This window comes from Danio rerio, chromosome 20 (assembly GCF_049306965.1).
Source record: "Danio rerio strain Tuebingen ecotype United States chromosome 20, GRCz12tu, whole genome shotgun sequence".
In the NCBI taxonomy this organism is placed as follows: domain Eukaryota; kingdom Metazoa; phylum Chordata; class Actinopteri; order Cypriniformes; family Danionidae; genus Danio; species Danio rerio.
The window spans coordinates 41,845,149-41,869,551 of record NC_133195.1 but is presented as its reverse complement, the minus strand read 5'-3'; the positions used below and the strand labels follow the sequence as shown (position 1 = coordinate 41,869,551).

At 33.7% G+C, this 24,403-nt stretch overlaps 1 protein-coding gene across 4 annotated transcripts in view; it reads right to left on the bottom strand.

Moving 5' to 3' along the window:
• Positions 1-4,134: 4,134 nt before the first annotated feature.
• The window catches only part of gtf3c2 (general transcription factor IIIC, polypeptide 2, beta), a 42,067-nt gene continuing 21,798 nt past the window's right edge, over positions 4,135-24,403 (bottom strand). For 3 of the 4 annotated variants that reach the window (XM_073932867.1, XM_005160828.6, XM_073932868.1), the window contains exons 11-19: positions 22,768-22,799; positions 20,464-20,593; positions 20,239-20,383; positions 17,697-17,858; positions 17,288-17,375; positions 15,575-15,694; positions 15,324-15,491; positions 10,413-10,520; positions 4,135-6,072 (exon numbers count right to left, since the gene is read on the bottom strand). In XM_073932867.1, coding sequence (XP_073788968.1) covers positions 5,851-6,072; positions 10,413-10,520; positions 15,324-15,491; positions 15,575-15,694; positions 17,288-17,375; positions 17,697-17,858; positions 20,239-20,383; positions 20,464-20,593; positions 22,768-22,799 — 1,175 coding nt within the window. In that variant the 3' untranslated portion in view covers positions 4,135-5,850. Of the gene's footprint in view, positions 6,073-10,412; positions 10,521-15,323; positions 15,492-15,574; positions 15,695-17,287; positions 17,376-17,696; positions 17,859-20,238; positions 20,384-20,463; positions 20,632-22,767; positions 22,800-24,403 lie in introns of all 4 variants that reach the window. The other variant, NM_001045018.2, reaches the window with a different exon arrangement.

Genomic DNA, 24,403 nt, shown 5'->3' with positions numbered 1-24,403 from the left:
CTTAACACAACCCACACAGTAAACATTACGACATTTTACATTTAAAATGCACCATTCTGTATGATTTATAAGTCAAGAAATGTCTCCACAAGGTCAAAATGTATGGGTAGCTATATTACTATACTTGTGTGGACTTTTCCCTTTAAAAACAAAACAAAAAAATATTACATTTATTAGTATTAAAATCAATAACCATTGTTATGCTGCTCTAATCATCCGTCTCACATGATCACATTGGGTTGTTCTGTTAATGTCCATCTTAAACCATTTCAATAAAGTAAATATACCACTAAAATAATCGACTGGTTGAAAAGTGTTCTGCAAAAAAAAAAGAGTGAAAGACTTCTATATTTTTCAGTATGAGATCTAACAGAATTTAATCCACACATATACAAATATATATATATATATATATATATATATATATATATATATATATATATATATATAAATCAGCCTTATTTGACCCTAATCACACAAAGCAAAGGGTCGATTGTAACACACTGACTTCTTGATTTAATTTAATAATAAAGTCTATATAAGTGAACATATATCAACTGTATTACTATCCAGCAAACAACTTTGTGTTTAATAGATGTCTAATAGACATCTAAAAGTAACTAAAACAAGGCTAAACTTGGGCAGTCAGTGAAAATCTAATAGACATTTATGAATAGCCCAAAAATAGACATCAAATAGACAGATTAGACAAGCTTTATATGTGTAGTCATAGTCATTCATTTGTGTTTATTTGATGAATAGTCTAGTTTTGGCATTCTAAGACGTCTATTAGATTTTCACAGACAGCCCAAATTTAGTCTTGTTTTAGCCAAGACAAATATGTTTAGACATATTAGACATCTTTTAAAAACAATTACTGCTTGCTGGGTAGTGTATATTTTATACAAATATGGTTACTGTATTTCAGGAGACACCCAGACAACTTTAGACTGAAAATAATTAATTCTATATGATTTATAAGCAGTTTTTTTCCCCTGGGACCAAAAAATAATTCAATAAGGTTAAAAATAATACTGGGGGGACATTTGACTAACAAAATCTTGCTACCACAGGTAAAAATAAATAAATAAATAAATAAATTGTATTTAAATTAGCCATGATTCAACTACCCTAACCATAATGCTCACACAATTACAATAGGGTTGTGCTGTCTTTGTCTATCTTGAACCATTTCATTACAGTTTGGTTAAAGATTTTGACTCATTAGCTGATTAATATATTGAGAAAAATATATTTAAATAACTAAATATAATTACTAATATATATATATATATATATATATATATATATATATATATATATATATATATATATATATATATATATATATATATATATATATATATACTGTATTTTAATAATAATATAAAATCAATTTAAAGAAATCAATTTATTGTCCCTAATCACACCAACCATATGGGCTCAATTATAACACTCTGACTTCTCACATATTATGTCAATTGTGTTATTAAATAGTCCATTTTTATGAAAAGAGGACTTCTGTAATCTGCGTTATAGAAGAAAATGTCAAAAAGTATATGCCCCCATTATAAAATATACATGAAAAAAACTTTATGTATTACTTAATACAAATCCTGACTATTGTTTGTCTTCTGTCTTGCACACATGCGTTCAAAACTCTCTATCAGAGCTGTAGTCTATTATCAGATTTAATATTTAAAAACAAGACAAACACAAAACATCACAGAATACTTACTAATGTTTGCTGTCTTCCTTCAGGAAACATTTCCATTCCACTTCCTGGTGCTTGACGTCATTAAGATATTGGCCTTTGTTTACAAAAACTCAAATGGATTATAGGACACACATTAAATATTTCTTCACAAATTGCTAAATTAAAATACAATAAAAATTCAATCTCAGAACCATTTTATTTTTACAAACTGGAGTTTAATATTTTATTCATTAGTAATTAAAACAGACGTAACATAAAAATGTACTGCATAACAGCAATGATCAGTGCATGTTTTAGGGTTTTTGACAGGAAATTATTAATAAATAGTAAGAACAACAAAATATGCTGATTCTGGAACCTGCTTCCTACTGGCATTTTTAAACATCTAATGTTATATATATATATATATATATATATATATATATATATATATATATATATATATATATATATATATATATATATATATATATATATATATATCTCTGGGAAACAATCAATATTAAGATATATATATTAAATACATAGAATAGGACTTTATAATCGCTCAAGAAAAGAGTGAAAAATGGCCACCATGTATTGTTTCCTAGAATTCAGAATAGTCAGAAAGCCCAGTTTAGATTTTGCACACGTATAGCACTAAGATGTATATGATAAATCCAAAATCAATTTCAGATGCAAGTGCGCTCAACCCAATGAAAGCTTCGAAATTGATAGTGGAGCGTGAGACAGTACATCATTGGACGCGTTTTTGACATGTTCTGCATTTTGTGTCATGAACTGAAAGACATTAATGTTGTTCTGTGAAAACTGTAAATAATCAACATGACTATTTTTCGTTGTGCCTCAGATTTGTGGATGTGTATATAAATCTGCTTCTTGTACAAACGTATATGTCTTTAAAAGTCCTGTGCGTAAATGTTTTACAGTTATCCTGTATGTGGCCACATAAAAACCACTATAACCAGAAATCAAATGATGGATGTTTAATTTTTACATGCTTTTAATTTTATATCTGTCACATAATGTGTATGATTTTTGTAAGCTGTAATAAAATCATGACCAAACACCATCTTTCACATGAATAATTAATTATACCGTGATAATTAGTAGAAAATGCATTTTATCCAAGCATTCACTGATAAAACAGCCCAAATGTACCAACCATACGGTGAGACTGAGCTATTCAAATTACCACAGTAAATCGAAATCCACTACGGACATAAACAGCACCATTATAATAAGCTTCCTTCTCAGCAGCATTAATCTGACTGGCACTTCTCCAGACTCCCCATCGCTGGAGTCATTTAAATTCACTCAGCCATAATTGAGGTCATGAATTATGAGGTGTGTATCAAGGTGCATCTGATCTTACCGGCAGAGTGCATTTGGTTCACGGACAACATTAACTCTCATGCAGACTGATGTTCTCACTGGAGTCCGTGATGTCCTTTACAACTTTGACTAGACCCAAGTAAGAAGAACGAATGCACGAGCTGGAAAATAAGTGATAAAGTTTTCAGTGGGAGGGAATTAGAATGACAACAATGGTCAGGATGCACGATTACAGAAATAGTGCAAACAAGTATGAATTTGTGCTGTTAATGTAACACTTTATATAAGGCTCATTTTAAAACTCCTTCTGGGTCTGGTGAGAGCAGTTATAGCTTAGCTTAGCATAAATCATTGAATCAGATTAGACCATTAGCATCTTTCTCAAAAATGACCATAGCTTCAATATTTTAATATTTAAAGCTGCACTCTTCTGTCAAGCTTTACATCATGTATAAATTCTCATTCAAGTTTAATAATCAATGAACTTTCCTGCTGTACCATGATGTTATGCAGCACTTTTACTTAGGGAACTATTTTCAAGTGCTGCATAATATCATTTCGCCTGGTGCATTACTCCAGGATCAGAGTTCAGTTCCTAGCCGTATAGACCTAAAAATGGGAACTTCTCAATTTCTGTTAGTCTTCGTACCCAATAGAGTACAGCTTTAAATAGAAAAATGATCAAAACTCTTTTTTGAAATTGAGCAAGATGCTAATGGTCTAATCTGATTCAATGATTTATGCTAAGCTAAGCTAAAAATGAACCCGTCAGACCTACAAATCAACTGAATGCATTACAAATGGTAAAACCCAAATGTGTAACTCTAGGTGAGATGTAAACTGAGCCTATTTCCAAATAAGTGAAGTGTTCCTTTAATCTACTCACCCTCTGGACATCCAAGATGTAGGTGAACAGTTTCCTTCACTAGAACATTAGAGAGAATTTTAGGCTGAAACCATGTTCTTAGGTGGCTCAAAAAATGAGACACAATGGTTTTCAGCACTTTGAGAAAGATACAATCATCACAAAAATCAATATCCACAGCTTCTTGCAATACATGGAGGTCTTATGAAGCAAAACATTTATTTGCGGATAAAACTTTATTTTTTATAATATCATTTACAACATCAGTAATTTAGTTTGACCAGTATGGGTTTTTGAAAGTGCCAATGGCTGTTGACCTGCATGTAATTAATGACCATAGAGGACAGTGTCAGCTACAAATCTTTTTTTAAATGTTCTACTGAGGTAATAAAAAATGTCACATGGTCATATTGTCACAAGTTAAACCTTGTGTGTCCAGAGAGTGAGCAAATTAACAGCAGATTTTCTTTATTGGATGAACTATAACTGTAAATGATCAGTTCTGTCATAATATTAATAATCTACTGCCCCTCATGTCGTTTCAAACCTGTATGACATTATTTCTTCTGTGGAACACAAAATGGGGATTTTTTACTTTTGTAATGGCCTCTGCTTTCTGTCAAATGCAATTTAATAGGGATCTGGGTTGTTGAGCTCCACATGTAAAAAGAAAAATCTCAGTTTCATAAGTACATACAAAATAAACACAGAAATATATACAAGGTTATTTATGATTTTCTTCTACTCTGTTACTTTAACATCATGTTAGCACTGCTGCAACGTGATTAAGGAAGCAATTGTGAATGATTGCTCACTTTATATGCAGAGTTTGTGACTTCAAAAATCCAGAAGACCAATTCATTTATTTATCATTTATTTTCAAAATTACATAAAGATCTGCAGTAAATTATCTTGCCATTTTGCTCTACGATGTAAATTACACACAATCATGGTGAAAGTTTTGAAGAAGTTTAAAAATCCAATCTAAGCTGTCAATTAATTGAATTGAATTGAAATATGAAATTACTTAATTGAATTGAATTGAATGTGTGTAGTTTACATTGTACTCCTAAATACAGACAAACTGGAGAGCACATTTTCACAAGGGGAAGGTTTTTCCTCATAAATTGAACAATCCCATTATTAAAAGCAGCACATAGGAGGGAAAAAAAAATCACAAAAAAAAAAGGATTTTGACATTTGTTATTAATGATATACTTTATCTAAATGCTCCATATTTCAATTATATTGATGTGAAAGGCAGGAATTTCACATAATATTATTTCTTTGCACATCAATTGAAATGAATGCAAGTGTGGACATCTGAAATCTTTCTGGACCTCAGATGCACTTACATTTTTATTAAACCAAAGAAATTCAAAACATTAATATCAATATTAAATCAATACATTTCTGGTCTTTGGTGTTCCACAGAAGTAGTCAAGTCATTCAGGTTTAGAATGACAGGTTTATGTTTAAGTTTGGGGTCAATTCTTTCTTTAAAACTAAGATTCAGGGGGCAAAATGTTATCTTTACCACCTAAAGTAATAAAATAACTGGAACAGTCTAGCCAATGGCAAGCTCTAGTTCACAGAAGAGAGACTATAGAGCTCCTCGTAAATGAAACTGGTACTATAAGTGCTGACCATTTCATTGTCCACACATACCTGAAGAACAACACCCTGAGATAAGGCTAAATAAAAAACAACACTTTTCTTTTTGGATCTTCACATCGTTGCAAACAAGTTGACCTCCTTATACACAGAGCTAAAATGAATCGCACAAAAATATAAAAACAGAAATATACAGAGCCTTGTATCAAAATATTTCAATATAAGTTAAGGATAAAAAGTCGGTGCGTCATCAATCGTTTAAAAAAAGGTTTGTCAGCCTGTTCAGACACAGTCCATTTAAGGATAGAGTGGGCGGAGACTAGTGCACTTGTACTGTGTCCGCTGTGCTGTGACGGACAGCTGTCACCGAGTCATCAGGCTCCCGAGACTGGAACATGGCGCTGAACTGGGCTTGAGCTTCACGAAGCTCCTTCATCATGATAGAGCAGCTCAGTCCACGAGCACAATTCACTCGCACCAATCCTGACTGACCGCCTGACAACAACCAGTTGTACGCATCCATGTTCGGGTTAAAACGAACCTGCAAGACCAAGTAAAAACACACTCACATTACAAGGAGAAACATTTCTGTCAAAAACACACACGTTTCTTAATGCACCTGTCAAGTGAAACATTTTGAGCTTTTTTTAGGCTACTTTTTTTTCTTCAGACAATCAACTTTTGTCTGTAGATTTAAATGATGGTGCAAAATTTTATTTTTAAGGTTGTTTTTTCAATTAGTTTTTTTTTCTCCTGCACTGAACCATAAATCTCCCCTTACAGCAAGACAATCCTGTCTCAAGAGTCTGCAGACGATTCCTTTGTCTTAATGCTTGGTTTGTGCTTTGACATGCACTGTCAACCCTGGGAGCTTATATAGACAGGTGTATGCCTTTTCAAATCATGTTCAATCAACTGAATTTATCACAGATGAACTCCAGTTAAGCTGCTGAAACATCAAGAATAATCAGTGGAAACAATTTAGAGCTTCACAGCAAAGGCTGTGAATACTTATGTACATGTGATTTTTCAGATTTTTTTTTTATCTTTAATAGATGTGCAACAATTTCAAAAAAGCTTTTTTCACATTGTCATTATGGGCTATTGTGTGTAGAATTGAGGAAATAAATGAATTAAATCCATTTTGGAATAAGGCTGTAACATAAAAAATGTGGGAAAAGTGAAGCACTATGAATACCTTCCGGATGCACTGTATCCATCCATCCATCCATGCAAACACTCCAAATTACTCAACTTGGGGTGTATGACGATAATTGATTGTTATTTTTTCCCCCATATTTATTTGCAGCATCTTGCCATAAATATATAGTTGCGATTAACCATTTAAATCAGTTTAAAAGGCAGGTTTCTTGCAGTTGGCATTTATTTGGTGTTCATTTGGTCCCCTGTGTAAATATATTTTATAGTCTGGACCTCCATTTGGATGAATTAGCCATTACCAAGGTGTATTTAAGCTTCTGTTCCCGCATGTCCTCTGTAGGTCAGTGAAAGCATTGGCACTGGCAGCAGTAAAGCATTTCAGCACTGCTCGGATCACTGTGCATGTGGTGCTGCTCAACAATAAACACTTCACCTGCTGGGAAAACAGCCAATTCTGTCTGCAACTTTTGCTTTGGACACAACTCTCTTCTCCAAAAATGAAGTTTGGGAGGTATGGGAGAATATTCAGGGGTATTTTGGAAATATATTTATTGTATGTCTATACATTTCAAAACAAAATAAAGAATAGTATAATAAAAATAAAATTGAGAAATAATTGGAATGGGTCAAAAAGTTGAGAATAATAGTGAAAATGCTTGTTTTCTATTTTGTGTATAAATGTTTATTTTGTCATTTTTTGCCTTTTACTTTGCCGCTGGATTTATGTTTCAGAAAGATTTAAGTCATTTAAAAATAAATGAATAAAATGTATACATTTTAATAAGCACGTGTTGTTTTATTTTTACAAAACTGTTTCGTAAATTAATTATAATAAATAAATCTCTAATTAACTGTTACGCAAAAATATTTCACCCATATTTCGACATTTTATTTTTACAAACATTATTTGAAGTATTAAAGTAGACACTTAACTTGCCTTTAATAGTATACATAATATGACTATATACAATAACCACATTTGTATTAATAGTTTTGGGTCAAATGGGTCAAAGACATACATTTACATTTATTTTAGTTTTGGTTTACTTTAGGTAAACTAAAAGTTATTGTTGTTATACTAATAATAATATGAGCTAAAGTTTATTTTAAGTACATTTTTAGATTTTTATTTTACTATAGTAATCTTGACATCATCCAAAAAGAACTACATACAAAACAATAAATACAAATAAAATAAAAAAAAAATCAATGAATTGCAACTGGACATTTCATGAAATCTTTGTAAGCGCAAATGATCGAATACTTTTGAGGAAAAACCCAGTCTCCCAATTTTCCTGCTCTCCTCCCATCATCCTCTCTAGATCCGGAGTGACATTTTCCTAATTTTACAGACCATTAGTTTCCATCCATCTTCCAGCTTAACTCTCAGCTCTTTCTCCCTTTCACTGGCTGGTGCAAACACTCCAGACAGCAGCACAACTACAGCTCATCCAAAGAGAACAACAATACAACAAAAATACATTCAGTTTTCACTTGACTGCTGATTTATCACCTTTCAGAATACGTTCAGAGTCAAAGTCTTATATTGCACATGGAGTAATCACTTTAGTTCTCATCTGGGCAAAAAAAGTTTGAATTAAGACAGATTCATTTCTGAAAAAAAAATAAATAAAACAAAAAGATTAAAAGACAAAACACATTTTGGGAAAAATGTTAGAACTCCAAAATATAACATTGAAATTGTGACAAAAAGTCTTGTTTTTAAATCTGTTTAAATTGTCTTAAATCTGACTTTTTCACAAAGTTGCAATTTAATTTCTTACAATTGAATTTTTTTAATTATGAATTTAAATATCACTTTTCTGACTCATGTCACAATTTAAACATTTCTTCTCAGAGTTGTAAATTGTAAGAACAAAGTCTAAATTGGGAAACGTAAATTCGCAATTGTGAGACAGTCAGAATAAAATCACAAGTACCTAGTACATATTTTTAAATAGAAGCAAAAACAAGGCTAAGACTGCAGTCAGTGAAAATCTAATAGACCTCTAACAATAGAACAAAAATAGAGTATTCCTCAAATACACAGTAATGAACAACTACAAATGTGAAAACTTTCCAATCTGTCTATTTGATGGCTATTTTAAGACAATTGTTAGACGTCTTCTAGATTGTTTTAGCAAAGACATCTATCTTTAGATGTCTATTATGGTGAAAACTTCCATAAGCCAAATGTCAAACTCCCTGACTTGTACAGACTTAAAAGATGAATTTCCATGATAGCCAATGAAGGGAAAATCTGGCTGCTTTTGTTATTATACAGTATAGTAATAACAGAATATTAAAACAATATGTTAAAATAATGTTATTATTATTGTTTTAACTTGAATATCATTTTGGATTACTTTAATAGTCTTTTTGATAACAACAATGGATAATTTTGCACAGACTTAGGGTGCTTTTACATCTAGACTTTTGTTTCGGAACCTGGCTAGTTTCCCGAGTTAGCGTTGTTTGTTTGGCATATGTGAATCCAGCAATCACGCTTGGATCTGCGGCAAAACAATCTGCCCGAGATCGCCTGAATGAGATGGTCTCAGCTCGATTGAAACAAATTCTGGAGTGGATCGATTGTAGTGAGAAAGCAAAACAATCCAACAAACTAACAAACCAGGCTATACCACAGTGCATTATGGATACAGTATGTAATAGACATATATTGCTATTTGAAGAGAGAATCATGAGACGGGATGTCATTCCTACTGGAAAAAGGTACTTTTTGCATGCTCCCTTTCTTATATTTGACAGCTCAATAGTAGTTTCCTAATTTTATATTTAGCTTTTCAGTCGTCTATGTTTTAACACTTTGAATTGGTCATTTTGAAGATAAGCTTCAGATGTACATTATCTGTCTGCAATCTGGAGACTGCATCTGACTTGCAGTAAGCGACTTTCACTTGATGAGTATGAAAAAAATTTAAATGAGCTAAAAAAAAAAAAAATAGCCTAACCATAACAATAGGCGTGAAACAGCATAATTTGGAAAACATGGTACAGAAAATTTACATTTTGGAAAATCTAAACTAAGATTTAAAGTGACAAGCAGGGTTCCCAATCTTAGCCAAATCTCAAATGTACTGACTTTTCATCACTAAAAAGCTGGATTTCCCTGACTTTGCATAATAATTTTTCATAAATTTAAAAACATAAAACATATGCCAGAGTAATTGGCAGTTCATTCCGCTGTGGCGATCCCTGATAAATCAGGAACTAAGCCGATGGAAAATGAGTGAAGAGCACTGTTTAAGTTTTTGAAATGTTCATTTACCTGACATGTTTGCCTTAATTAACAGGAACAGTCTGGTTACTGCATTTGACTTTATTGACTGCCAGTTGACAAGCGAAAAGGAATAAAAAGAAGCTAAATATAACCAAACCAAGTTACCAATAACATAGCAAAAAAGCAAAAGAACAAAAAAGTTATACGGTACAGAATAATTACATTTTGATCAATTACAATTGACCATGTCCAATATATCTATTTACAAATCTCCCTTGAATACTTGATTTTGATTAGTTTACACACAGCAGCCCTACCTGTGGTCTAGTAGGTGGCCAACTAGTATAAAATAATCCCGCTCAGATGGTTATCCTGGCATGAAACAAGCATCAGGTGGAGCAGGCATGTAGTTTTTCTGTCTCCACACTGATAGGGCCTCAGCTGGGCTTGTGCTGCAGCTTAGATAAATGTGATCTCACCTTGTAGAGGGCACTCAGTGGCATCTGGTCCACTTTAGCAGCACCTTTGAGCTCGTGTTGTTGTAGGTGCTTCATCATGGGCCGATTTTCACACTTAGAAAAGTTCCCCTAAGAGACAAAAAAAAATAAAAATACACCAATTCTTAACAAGTTAACAAAACAGAAGATAAAAAAATGTGCTGATACCACCTCTTTTTATAATGGCTATCATCAGCTACGTCTCATTACATTCCATGTCAAAATGTTTCAATATCATAATTGGATCAGGACTAAAACCAAGAGTTTGAGAGTGCCAAATATAGTTGCGTTTAAACACTTTTCAGGTATAAAAATAGACAAACGCCTTCAAGAAATGAAGTGACTGACAGTAAATAATGGCTTAAATTATATTATCTTAATTAAACAGGGATATTTTGTAAGCTTCAGGGGGATTGTGAATAAAATGACAAAAAATGAAACCCCCTATATATATATATATATATATATATATATATATATATATATATATATATATATATATATATATACACACACACACACACACACACACGAACACACACACCAGGGGTGGCCAACCCTGTTCGTGGAGAGCCACCTTCCTGCAGATTTCAGTTGCTACCCATATCAAACACTTTTACCAATTAATTAGGACCTGAACACCACATCATAATTAAAGGCAGGTGTGTTTGATATGGGTTGCAACTGAAATCTGCAGAAAGGTTGCTCTCCAGGAACAGGGTTGGCCACCCCTCATATACCATAGTAAATCAGTTGCCTTGAATTATTGTAACTTGTGTTTGTTTTTTATTGGACCTTGAGTCAGGAAAATGAAGTTGATTGATTGATAATTATTTTAAAATGTTACCAAAATTTCTATTAATAATCACTAGTGTTATACTATTAACTAAATATTAAATGACAGTAAGGATAAAATAAAACAAGTGTAAAACAAATAACCTTGTATGATGAAAAACAATGCATTTAATGAACCATACGTCATGTAAACTTTAAGTGTTATTATCAAGTGTAAATAAACATGAATCATGTTTAACAATCATCAACAATCATCATTTTCTTTTCAGCTTAGTCCCTTTATTAATTAGGAGTCGCCACAGTGGAATGAACCGACAACTTATCTAGCATATGTTTTACACAGCAGATGCCCTTCCAGCTGTAACCCATCACTGGGAAACACCCATACACTCCTATTCACACACATACACTATGAACAATTTACTGTAGCTTACCCAATTCATTTAGAGCGCATGTCTTTAGATTTGCAGGCAAAACCGGAGCACCCAGAGGAAACCCACGCCAACATAGGGAGAACATGCAAACTTTACACAGAAATGCCAACTGAGGCTCGAACCAGCGACCTTGCTGTGAGGCGACAGCGCTACCCGGTGCGCCACCGCATCGCCCCAAATTTACGTACAATTTTAATAAAATACTGCAGCGGTTTTCAACAGCCCACAAGGGGACCTCAGGGACATATTTTTAAAAAATTTTTAGCAGTGGACAATTAGTAAAAACGATAATTTTAGTATATGTTTTCCTCTTGCCGACCAAAAATAAATAAGTTTGCTGTCCTTCACAAATAAGAGCGAGTCTTACTGATTCGCCTTCAGCAGCTAATAGTAATGACCCAAGTATACTGGACCAAGGTGAGGAAGCTCGAAACATTTCGGGTCACAGTGCTAGCAATACTGGAAACACGAGATGCAGGAAATACCAAGATAGTTACCTGAACCATGGTTTTAAATCCATTTTCTCGAAGCAAATACATGAGTACACCCCCACCCCTGAACCCAACCATCATAAGGGAATATGTGGCTAAATTTTAATATAAAAAAACCCCATTAAGTATCAATTCAAAGCATTTTTAATTACAGGGACATAAATAAGACATAGAAAAGTGACATTTCTTTTCCAGCTACTGTTGTTCACAGAGCTGAATACATCTGTTTGAGAGCAAAGACTAAGACGAGGTCAATTTTCTCATCTGAAGTAGCTCTGGTTTGCTTCAGACTGTAAGCTCATATGGATGGACAGAGGGATGGACTGATGGAAGGGGGGTGAAGCGCTGGAGCGTGAGGCAGCAGAACAGATGGAGCATCTCAGGGATGGGGGTTTAGCCTCCAGGCGGGCATGACTTTAAATTAATGAAGGGTGCAGGACTTAATCAACATATAACCCATGAGAAGCAGGACGAGTCTCCAAGGGATACGAGACAGCGGTGGCACTGCTCTAACATGCAGACATTGCACTCGCTCAGGTGTGCTGGGAAAATAACTAAGCCAATAAATCCAGACTGGCCACAGCCTCTGCACAGTCCACAAGTAATGATCTGTGGAATAGGCTGCAGTAGCACACACAGCCACTGTCATAACCACACACATACACACATTAGTGAGGCCACAAGAACATTATGATTTTTTTTCAAACACACATACACAAAAACTATGTTGAACAAAAACAGGGGTATATGAACTATAATGATAGGGTAGATATGTCCCTTCCACTTAATACTTTTAAGGGCAAGTATTATAATTTAATAGCTTCATATTCATTAGTCAAATTGCAGAGATAGTTAGTTAAGCAATATTAACACTTTGGTCATGTTTCAGTAGGGTTCCATTTGGTTAAAATATAATAATAAACTACATATTATGCATACTAACATAAGATAATAAGAATATCTTATGTTAATAATAAACAATACTGCATTTATCAATCATAGTTAATGTTAATTTCATGCACCGTTTAAATCCGAAGTTATGCTTGTTAACATCAGTTAATGTACTGAGATAACAAGAACAATGAATGACTGTATTTACATCAACAACAATGATTTTTTAATGGTATTTTAGAAAGTAGGGTGGTTGCTTTCCAATATCATATCATAAAATGATTGTGCATATCTGCAATCAATAAATAAAATATAGTGCATGTCATAAGAGCTAATTACAAAACATTTATTAATCAATTATTTGACAAAATATAATCAAGTAGGATTTTTATAAAGGAACATATAAAAGAGGTTTAATTCATGACTTATCTAAAGTCATTTGCGTAAATATAATGCAATCCTGGATTCCATCTGATTATGATATGAGCATTTTTAAATATGTTTTTTCAAAATAAATAAATAAATATACATTTTTAATTAACAAACAAATTTATTATTTTATCCTTCATTTATTTTCTGCGGGTATTAATTTAAATTTTATTATAATAAACCTAGTTTTTTTGTATTATTGATTTATTTATGTGTGCATTTATTTATTTTTGTATTTCTTTATTATTGCATTTATTTTCTTATGTATTTAGATATCTATTTATTTTTGCTTGGATTTCTTTTTACTTTTCATAGAATTGAGAGAGGTGTTTCTTACATATTATGTGCATTAAGTTTCATAAACTAATTTCAAAAGGATCACATGCTATGACTGACCACAGCTGGTCTCACATCAACAATCATATGATCAACCAACCAGATGAATCCAAGCTGGTTTCTTTACCTCTCTCATCTTTGTTTCCAAGAATCCCCCCATCCACCCCATCTCTCTCTATACAGTGCATCCCGAAAGTATTCATAGCACTTCACTTTTTTCTCTTTTTTTATGTTACAGCCTTATTCCATTATGGATTCAAATCATTTATTTCCCCAAAATGCTACACACAATACCCCGTAATGACAATGTGAAAAGATTTTTTGAAATTGCTGAAAAATAAAAAACACAGATGGTTGTCCTTCTGTAAGGTTCTCCTATATCCACAGAAGAACATTGGACTTCAGACAGAGTGACCATCAGGTTATTGATCACCTCCCTGACTTAGGCCCTTCTCCCCTGATTACTCAGCTTAGTTGGCCGGCTAGCTCTAGGAAGAGTCCTGGTGGTTCCAAACATCTTCCACTTATGGATGATGGAGGCCACTGGGCTCATTGGAACTTTCAGAGCAGCATATATTTTTCTGTAACCTTCCCCAAAATGTGTGCCTCGAGACAATACTGTCTCGGAGGTCTACAGACAATTCCTTCAAGTCTTCATGCTTGGTTTGTGCTTTGACATGCAGTCTCAACCCTGGGAGCTTATATAGACAGGACTAAATGTAGATGTAAATGTAAATATGTATGCCTTTTCAAATAATGTCCAATCAACTGAATTTACCACAGGTGAACTCCAATTAAGCTGCTGAAACATCTTTAGAATGATCAGTGGAAACAATTTAGAGCTTTTGTAGATACTATCAATTTGGATACTTATGTACATGTGATTTTTCTGATTTTTCTTTTTAATACATTTGCAAAAATTTCAAAAAATCTTTTTTACATCAGCATTATTGTGTGTAGAATTGAGGAAATAAATTAATTGAATTAATTTTGGAATAAGGCTGTAACATAAAAAATGCACGGTATATTTATCTCAAAAATCATATGATAACAACAACACAACGGGGTGATCGTTTTCTATAATGAACGTTAGATAAATAAAAAATATATATTTTTAACTGAATTATATGGTATAGTTGTAAACTTCAAAAATATATTATTTGAATTAAAATCTGAAAACTTTCAAGACATTTCTGTTTTAAGACTTTTGCCTATACAAAAATACACCAAAAATGGTACAAACTAATAAGAATATTAACTTGCATTTGCAATGATTAACAAGCCAGCCTGAAAAAGCTTAATGACTGTCCCTTCCTTTAAAACATTTTAGTGTGGTGCAAAGCTCTGGTAAAACTGCAAGCAATTTTGTGACAAAAATCAATCTTGATTACCTACATCATTTCTCAGGCCCCAAGACCACATTAATAAAAAAATCTGTTCAACTGCCAGATGATGACGATGACATTAAACAATGACTGCACAAAACATCATCTATTCATGAATTGTGTTTCTCTTACCATGTCCAAGTCATGAAAGTGGAGAAAGTTTTTTTTGACTGCTCCTCTGTAGGTCAATGGCTCTCTTCCAGGAATACTGGTCTTGTCTTCAGTTTCTTCCTCCGCCTGTTCCTCACCTGCTGTCCTCTGACCAGCTTCAAACTGGACCATGTCAGTCCTGTACACGGACTGTAAGCATTGAGCAACATGTCAACTTAAGGCTCTCATTTAACATGTGGGAAACTAAATAATGATGATGATGATAAACATACAAATCTCCGTCGTCGGAGATTACTGGGGTCCATGTCCATTTCAGGAAGACAACTAAATAAACAGTCTCCTCCATTATCCACAATGGCAAATGCATTTATCCAATCGGACATAGAAAGGCTCTGAAAAAGAGAATAGCTTTGTCATTATTATGGATTCATCATTAATCTTTCACTCTTATCAGTCCCTAAAGGTTTTCATAAAACAAACATATTATGATTTTTGCAACTAAAATGACTGATTTTATTGTTTTGCTCAGAAAATATACACAAATTTACACATCTTAATTAATAATTTTTTTGTTGTTTACTTTCTAGAACTATTGATCTCTGTAATTTATATAAAGGAAGTACTTAGAGAAACAGAGAAACTACAGTTGAGACCCCTACAGCCTGCTTGTCATATTTGAAAATGAAACTAATTGGTTGAAAATAAATGCCATAATGTCATAATAGTTGTCTTGGTCGATGACTATTTAAACACGTTGATGGAAATGATGCAGAGTGAGCATGCTTGTGTTTGTGTGTAAGAAATATAGAAAGAGAGAGAAGGCTATGGTTATGATGACAAATGCATACAGTGCATGCACTCACTGGCCACTTTATTAAGTATACCTTACTAGTATCGTGTTGAACCCCCTTTTGGTTTCAAAACTGCCTTAACCCTTAATGGCATAGATTCAACAAGGTACTAGAAATATTCCTCAGAGATTTTGGTCCATATTGACATGATAGCATCACACAGTTGCTACAGATTTGTCGGTTGCATATCCATAATTTGAATCTCCTGTTCCACCACATCCAAAAAGTGCTTTATTAGATTGAAGTTCTGGTGACTGTGGAGGACATTTAAGTACAGTGAATTCATTGTCCTGCTCAATAAACCAATCTGAGATGATTTGTGCTTTATGACATGGCGCATAATCCTGCTGAAAGTAACCATTTTCAGTTGTAATGAGTGGTTATTTGAGTTGCTGTTGCCTTTCCATAAGCTTGAACCAGTCTGGCCATTCTCCTCTGACCTCTGGCATCAAAAAGGCATTTGCGCCCACAGAACTGCTGCTCACTGGATATTTTCTCTTTTTTGGGCCATTCTCTGTAAACCCTAGAAATGGTTGTGCGTGAAAATCCTAGTAGATCAGCAGTTTCTGAAATACTCAGACCAGCCCGTCTGGCACCAACAACCATGACATGTTCAGAGCCACTTAAATCACCTTTCTTCTCCATTCTGATGCTCAATTTGAACTGCAGCAGATCACCTTGACCATGTTTATATGCCTTAATACATTGAGTAGCTGCCATGTGATTAGCTGATTAGAAATTTGCGTTAACGAGCAGTTGTACCTAATAAAGTGTCCCGTGAGGGTATACACAGTATTACGAAGTTTAGCAATTGATACAACTCACATGGCCTAGTTGAAAGAGGCTTTGAATGTGTGTTACGATAATGTCACACTAGAGGAGAAGTGTGTACTGACAACTCAAGGCTTTGCACACCAGACGAGCATATTTAATTTGCGAATACTTTAATGTTTTTGAATGTAAAACTATGCAGATGGTAACTGTGTGATGGGGCAAGAATTAGAACGGTGTCCTGACTGCCCAAAATATGGGGGCAAGCTTGCAAGCTCCACAAAATGTTAACATTTGCCTAATTTGGCATTAAAATTCAGCAATTACAAAATCCTGAAGGGTTTAACTTATATGTCCACATACCCAAATAGTGGCTTTTCTTGGACACACAAAAAAAGGCTTAATTCCAAGGTAACCAGAATCAAAGTAGTGAATGCCGTGTTGTCCATACCTACACACAGACACAAAGATGATTTAATAATATTATTAATAATGAAAAAAAACCTTCCTGACTAAAAAAAAGGATAGTTCACCCAAAATTTAATATTTACTCACATTTACTCACTAGATACGTTTTTCTGTTAAATACAAAATAAGGTGTTCTGAAGAAAGTTGGAAATATTTAAGTCAGTGGCTACCAGTTTTCAACATTATTTAAAAATATATTTTTTGCATTTAAGGTAAGAAAATCAAGTCAAACAAGCTTTTGTTTTTGGGTGAACTCTCTCACAAATATGATATAATAAGGAAAGTAAAAAGTAGGTAGACTCACGTCGCAAAGCAGCACTCTTGAGCCATCAAGAAGCCACTCCATAAGAGGGGCCAGTAAACTTCAGGAGACAAGCAGCGCTTAACTGCCAAAAGAGGCGTGTGGGTTTTCCTGACATCCCACATTTTAGCCATGCGGTCATCCCCGACGGTCACCAACAAGTGACTGAATGACAACAGAAGATAAAAATATTGATGCTAAATTATTCCATACCACATCACATTAACAGCAATATCTGGATTTTTCTCTTAATGTTTTCTATTTTAATATACATTTTTTACATTTAATCTCATTTCTTCATGGCTATATTTTCATATTTTCTCATTATTCCAGTCTTTAATGTAAAAAAAACATAAAGAACCCACTCTAATATGTTAATTTGGTGGTGAAGAAAATTACATTTTTATTATTATTGTTGAAACAGTTGTGCTTCATCTTTTTTATATTTATTATTAGTTGGAAACCAGGGTTATGTTAATATGACAGAGTAATCAGTCAATCAGAGTAATCTGTAGCTCAAAAAGTAAACCATAGCATTAACAATGACACAGTTGTGGGATTGAATGTGCACCTTAAATGCAACGTAGGTTGCTTTGGATAAGTGTCTGCTAAATGCATAAATAAATGTAGCTAGTTTTAATATTTAATACACTATAATTCATTCATTCATTTTCTTTTTGGCTTAGTTCCTTTATTATTCAGGGGTCGCCACAGCGGAATGAACTGCCAACTTATCCAGCATATGTTTTACGCAGCGGATGCCCTTCCAGCTGCAACCTATCACACATACACTATGAACAATTTAGCTTACGCAATTCACCTGTACCACATGTCTTCGACTGTGGAGGACACCGGAGCACCCAGAGGAAACCCAAGCCAACAAACAGAAATGCCAACTTACCCAGCCAAGCCTCGAACCAGCGACCTTCTTGCTGTGAAGCGATCGTGCTACCCACTGCGCCACCATGACTCCCACAATATAATTTAATTTATATTTTTAAAAATCCCTGTATGGGTTTTTGACTTTTATATGTTTCCTGAATATAAAGTTTACATTAAGTAGCATTTTTACCTTGATAAAAATTGCACACTCCTATTGACAAATACTGGCAAATATAAGTGCTGACTGAGGTAAACAGGGATAACACAATAGTCTAACAAAACCAGAATCTGATGCCATCTGACGATGCAATTTGACTTTTCCCATAAATGTCTTTAATCATCTGCTGCGTAAACCTATATGCTGGAAAGGTGGCCGGTTCATTCCGCTGTGGCGACCCCTGAATAATAAAGGAACTAAGCCAAAAAGAAAATGAATGAATGTAAATCTATTTTCATGAGTATATTATACGTTTATAATGTAATTGACACAGCTTTCTTCAGTTTTCAGAATAATATATATAGTAATATAATTCTAAAACATAATATAATTCTACATTAGCAGTCACATTTGAGGGTCTAAGAAACAAGGAAAAAAACAGGATATCTTCACTTGACTTCACTAGCCCCCTGTGGAGAGTGGGATGGGGTGTCATTTTCCAAATGAACTTCTGTAATGCCACTAACAGGAATCTCTTATAAGGTCAGTGCTTTAAATGTAAGTGATAAAAGCAGGCCGCTGAAACCACTGATGCTGAAACAACACATGATTGGAATTGTAATGTATTGAATCTTGACTGTTTCTCGGTTATTAAACGAGAAACCTCCACAGGCAGCCTGTGTGATATCATGAATACACAAAGATTTAATTATGAATATACATGAAATGGATGAGATTTTACAAATATATCAGGTACTGTGTTAGCACAAGGTACAGATTAAGCTTGGTGAGGATAAAATTTACTTTTTAAAAAAATATATTTTATTAATAAAAAAAAAAAAGGAAACTACAATATTGTTCATTAATTGATTTTCCTTTGGCTTAGTCCCTTTATTCATCAGGGGTCGCCACAGCGAAAAAAATCACCAACTTATCCAGCATGTTTTACATAGCAAATGCCCTTCTAGCTGAAACCCAGTACTGGGAAAAATCCATACACACTCATTTAACAATTTAATATATGTAATATAATATAATCTTATATAAATTACAAATTTCTTTTCCATCACTTTTGCTCAATTTAATACCTCTGTACTACATAAAAATATTAATTTACTTAAAAATATATATAAAATAAAAAAAACTATAAAAAAACAATACAAAGCAATTTTTAATGGGTGCTAATCACGACCATCTGATAATACTATTGACAAGATTAATGCACCAAAAAGTTTTTTTTTTAAATGCGTGCAGGGCAAACCTCATTACTCAAATATATATATATATATATATATATATATATATATATATATATATATATATATATATATATATATATATATATGTATGCAAATAAATAAATTAATGTGAATGAAAGTGTCTAATTCTTTGGTGTGTATCCATGTTTAGAAGAAACTTTTCAATCTAAATAAACTACACTCGCAGGCAGTCAATCAAATCAAAGCCTCTGTCATACAACTCTAGACCTGTCTAGATGACTCTCACCTTGAGGCTTTGCACCAGCTCAAGGTTCGGATGTTTTCATCGTGGGCATGAAAACAGTGGTAAGGGTACAGAGAAACACCTCCATCAGGACACCTGACCCTTAGCAGCGTAGACTTGCTGGAGAGATCCCACAAACCAACCAGACCTGGAAAAAAAATAAAGTCATGTATCATATTACTATTGTTTAGAAGAGCCCTATAGGAAAACAACAACATGTGAGATCACCATCATAAAAGCCAGCAGCTAGAATGTTGTGTGGTTTGACATAGAGCCAATCCAACGCAAAGCACACGCCACTTTGAGCTTTATGGTCGGCTTGATTGGAGCCCATCTTCAGAGACAGAAGCTTCTTCACCTGCAGAAACAGCATAAAACAGCCCATAAAGTGCTGATCTGGAACACGTCAAGCACATGTAATGATATGAACAATACTGATGGATATTATTCTTGGTTCAAACAGCTTCTGACCAATAATTTGTCCAGGTTTGCACATTATTATGAAAAAGATTGCTTAATAACAAATAAATAAATATCACAGTAAATATATTGTTTTAAATATGTTTAGACTAGGGATGCACCAAACAGGATTTTTGCAGCCGATACAAAATACCAATTCTTTGTCATGGTGATCGGCCGATATGAATTGCCGATTCTGATGCTTCTTTAAAAAGTGAAGTATGGAAACGTCTCCTTGTCTCAGAGAATAAATTAAGGATGTTGCATATAATCACTTAAACATGTCTCTTATAGCCATTTAGGTGCGAACATGTCATGGTCAGAAGCAGATTTTTAGAAAATAATAGATAAAACATGAGAAAATTAGGTAGAAAAATGACAAACAGTGTAATTTGGAAACAATGCAAATGATATTAGAATGAAGAATGTCTCAATGAAGAAAAAGTTAGGAGCACATATTTGATGTATACGTTAAAATGTACACATACAGTATAAATCCATTACTTCTTTACTAAAATGAAACTAGGCACTAACTATAAACTACAGTTTATTGCAATAAGTCTATTACAAGAAGGTTTAATATTAAATATTCCTGTTAAAAAATGTTTTATTTATTGAATTATTCCAGCCAGGTTGGGGAACTTGTACTATTGTTAAAAACACATAACTTTCAGTTCTTGTGTGTAAAAAGGTCTAAATATATGCAAAGTCATTCAAATATCTTGCTTGTCTCTAACTAACACAAACACTTGCGATCGGTTCATGAGATCGGCCAGATAAGAGAGTACAGATCGAGCCATTAAATGTGATTATCGGCCTATACTGATCTCCGGACGATCGATCGAAGCATCCTTAGTTTGGACTATTAATTAGGCTATGAGCAATATAGAAAGCTCTGTTTTCATGAATGCGTAAAATATTATTGCATAATATGGTATTTACATTAAGATGTTTCACTCTAAAATGCTTAAAAGCACCAATAAATTGAGAAAATTGTTGTTTTTAATAATAGACATTTGTGTTTTTTTATTTTAAGGCACCATACAACTTGTGTAAGCAGTTTGTGATTGTTACATTGTACAAATTGTACATTCCCAATAAAAATGGCTACTTCACGATTATTTAAAATATAATATACATCACAGTTTTACTCCAGTCTAAAATAGTTTTTTTGTGATTTTTATTTGTGAATCTTTATTTGGTGCTGTCTTGACCAGGTCTCACTGGAGGAAGAGAGAGTACTGTCTCAATGTGAACTCCTGGCAAAAATAAATAAATAAATGAAGTAATAATATTAAAAATATAAATTTAGGTGTTTAACATTCTAGAGCAGAGTACAATGAAATGTAAACAAATTATTGAAAGTAACCAGTTTTTAATCACATTATATTACATAATTTATGTATAATTTATATATATATATATATATATATATATATATATATATATATATATATATATATATATATATATACGTATATGCAAATGTACATATGTATATGATGGCATGATATAATATATAGTATCACTATGACTATATAAATAGTTAAATATTGTGTTAAATTTACTTGTATTGTAATTCAATATGCACAAATATCTTTAAAATGATCATGCCCTGATGCATCAAGATTTTTTTTTACAATCACAATCCTTTTTAAATTTACCTAAAAGTCAATTGTCACTACAGTATAAGACAATTGCATTCTACCATTATCTATTTTTTGCATGAATCCTCCACCCCACGCTTCACATTTAGTTTGAGAAGTTCCTTCTATCGTGACAGCTAATTTCCAGAAGATCATCTCCCAGATGTGTGCAAATGTTACATACAGCCCATAAAATGGCCCAGAGGAATAGTTTCAGCGAAGAGTCTCTTCATCTGTGAAATTGAGCCTTAGTAGCAATTACACATCAGATTCCAGCAAACATCTCAGTGATCTCTTGCTATTCTTTCTTTAGGTCAGAAGCTTTAGTTACAACACAATGAATATGTAAAATCAAATGTCACTTAATATTTTAAATGAACCAAAAGAGAGGTCGTATCTGTGAGGAGAAGAGTGGATATTGACCTACCCGGCATATCAGCGGCGATCGGCTGCCTTCTCCTATTGGAAAACACATAAACATGTTCAACGCTTTGCACTTAAAGATAAGAGCATTACTATTCAATACATGCCTGCATTTTCCAGGAAAAACAATCAAGGACCAAACGGCATGAACCTAACTCCAATAAATGTAAATTGCAAACAAGTAGTAGCAGTTTAGTTTGATGCCATCATTTGAAGAGGTCATGTAGTGAGTTAAACCAAAAATAGTTATGATTTTGTTTCCATGACCATTTTACGTTTTCTTTGACCATTACAATAAAATAGGCTTAAAAAACACTGAAACAAACAACCAAAAACAGATAAGATAAATCCTTTCAGAGGAAATAAATACAAAATGACAAGTTTTCAGAGAGCGCTTGCTCAATGCAAGCTTAAACCCCACTAAAATATTGTTAGAAAAGATTTTACTTAAATAAAAATAATGAATAATAAAAGTAATTAAAAAACAGATTAAAATGTAGTTGAAACTAAAACTGGTCATAAGACATAAAACATAATAGACCGATCAGAGAAAATAGGAGTAAAATAAGCTTAACCTTACTGAAACAAACAAATAAAATAACCTGAAAAAATCAGCCCAAGGCACTCGAAAAGTGTGGGAAAAAAAATTAAAAATCCATTATTTCACATGACTAATCTTTAAAAAACCTTTGTGTTTCCGCAAAGAACAGCCTTCATCAGGGTACCCTAAGTGTTTTGGCAAAGAACTGTCTTCATCAGGATACCCTCTACGTTTCGGCAAAGAACTGCCTTGATCAGGGTACCCTACACATTTCGGCAAAGAACTGCCTTCATCAGGGTACCCTACACATTTCAGCAAAGAACTGCCTTCATCAGGGTACCCTAAACATTTCGGCAAAGAACTGCCTTCATCAGGGTACCCTACACATTTCGGCAAAGAACTGCCTTCATCAGGGTACCCTACACATTTCGGCAAAGAACTGCCTTCATCAGGGTACCCTACACATTTCGGCAAAGAACTGCTTTCATCAGGGTACCCTACACATTTCGGCAAAGAACTGCTTTCATCAGGGTACCCTACACATTTCGGCAAAGAACTGCCTTCATCAGGGTACCCTACATGTTTTGACAAAGAACTGCCTTCATCAGGTTACCCTACATGTTTTGACAAAGAACTGCCTTCATCAGGGTACCCTACACATTTCGGCAAAGAACTGCCTTCATCAGGGTACCCTACACATTTCGGCAAAGAACTGCCTTCATCAGGGTACCCTACACATTTCGGCAAAGAACTGCCTTCATCAGGGTACCCTACACATTTCGGCAAAGAACTGCCTTCATCAGGGTACCCTACATGTTTTGACAAAGAACTGCCTTCATCAGGGTACCCTACATGTTTTGACAAAGAACTGCCTTCGTCAGGGTACCCTACATGTTTTGACAAAGAACTGCCTTCATCAGGGTACCCTACATGTTTTGACAAAGAACTGCCTTCGTCAGGGTACCCTATACGATTTTGCAAAGAACTGCCTTCATCAGGGTAACCTATGCGTTTCGGTAAAGAACTGCCTTCATCAGAGTACCCTACACACTTCGGCAAAGAATTTTTCAGAAAAGATTTGTTCAATGCAAGCTTAAAC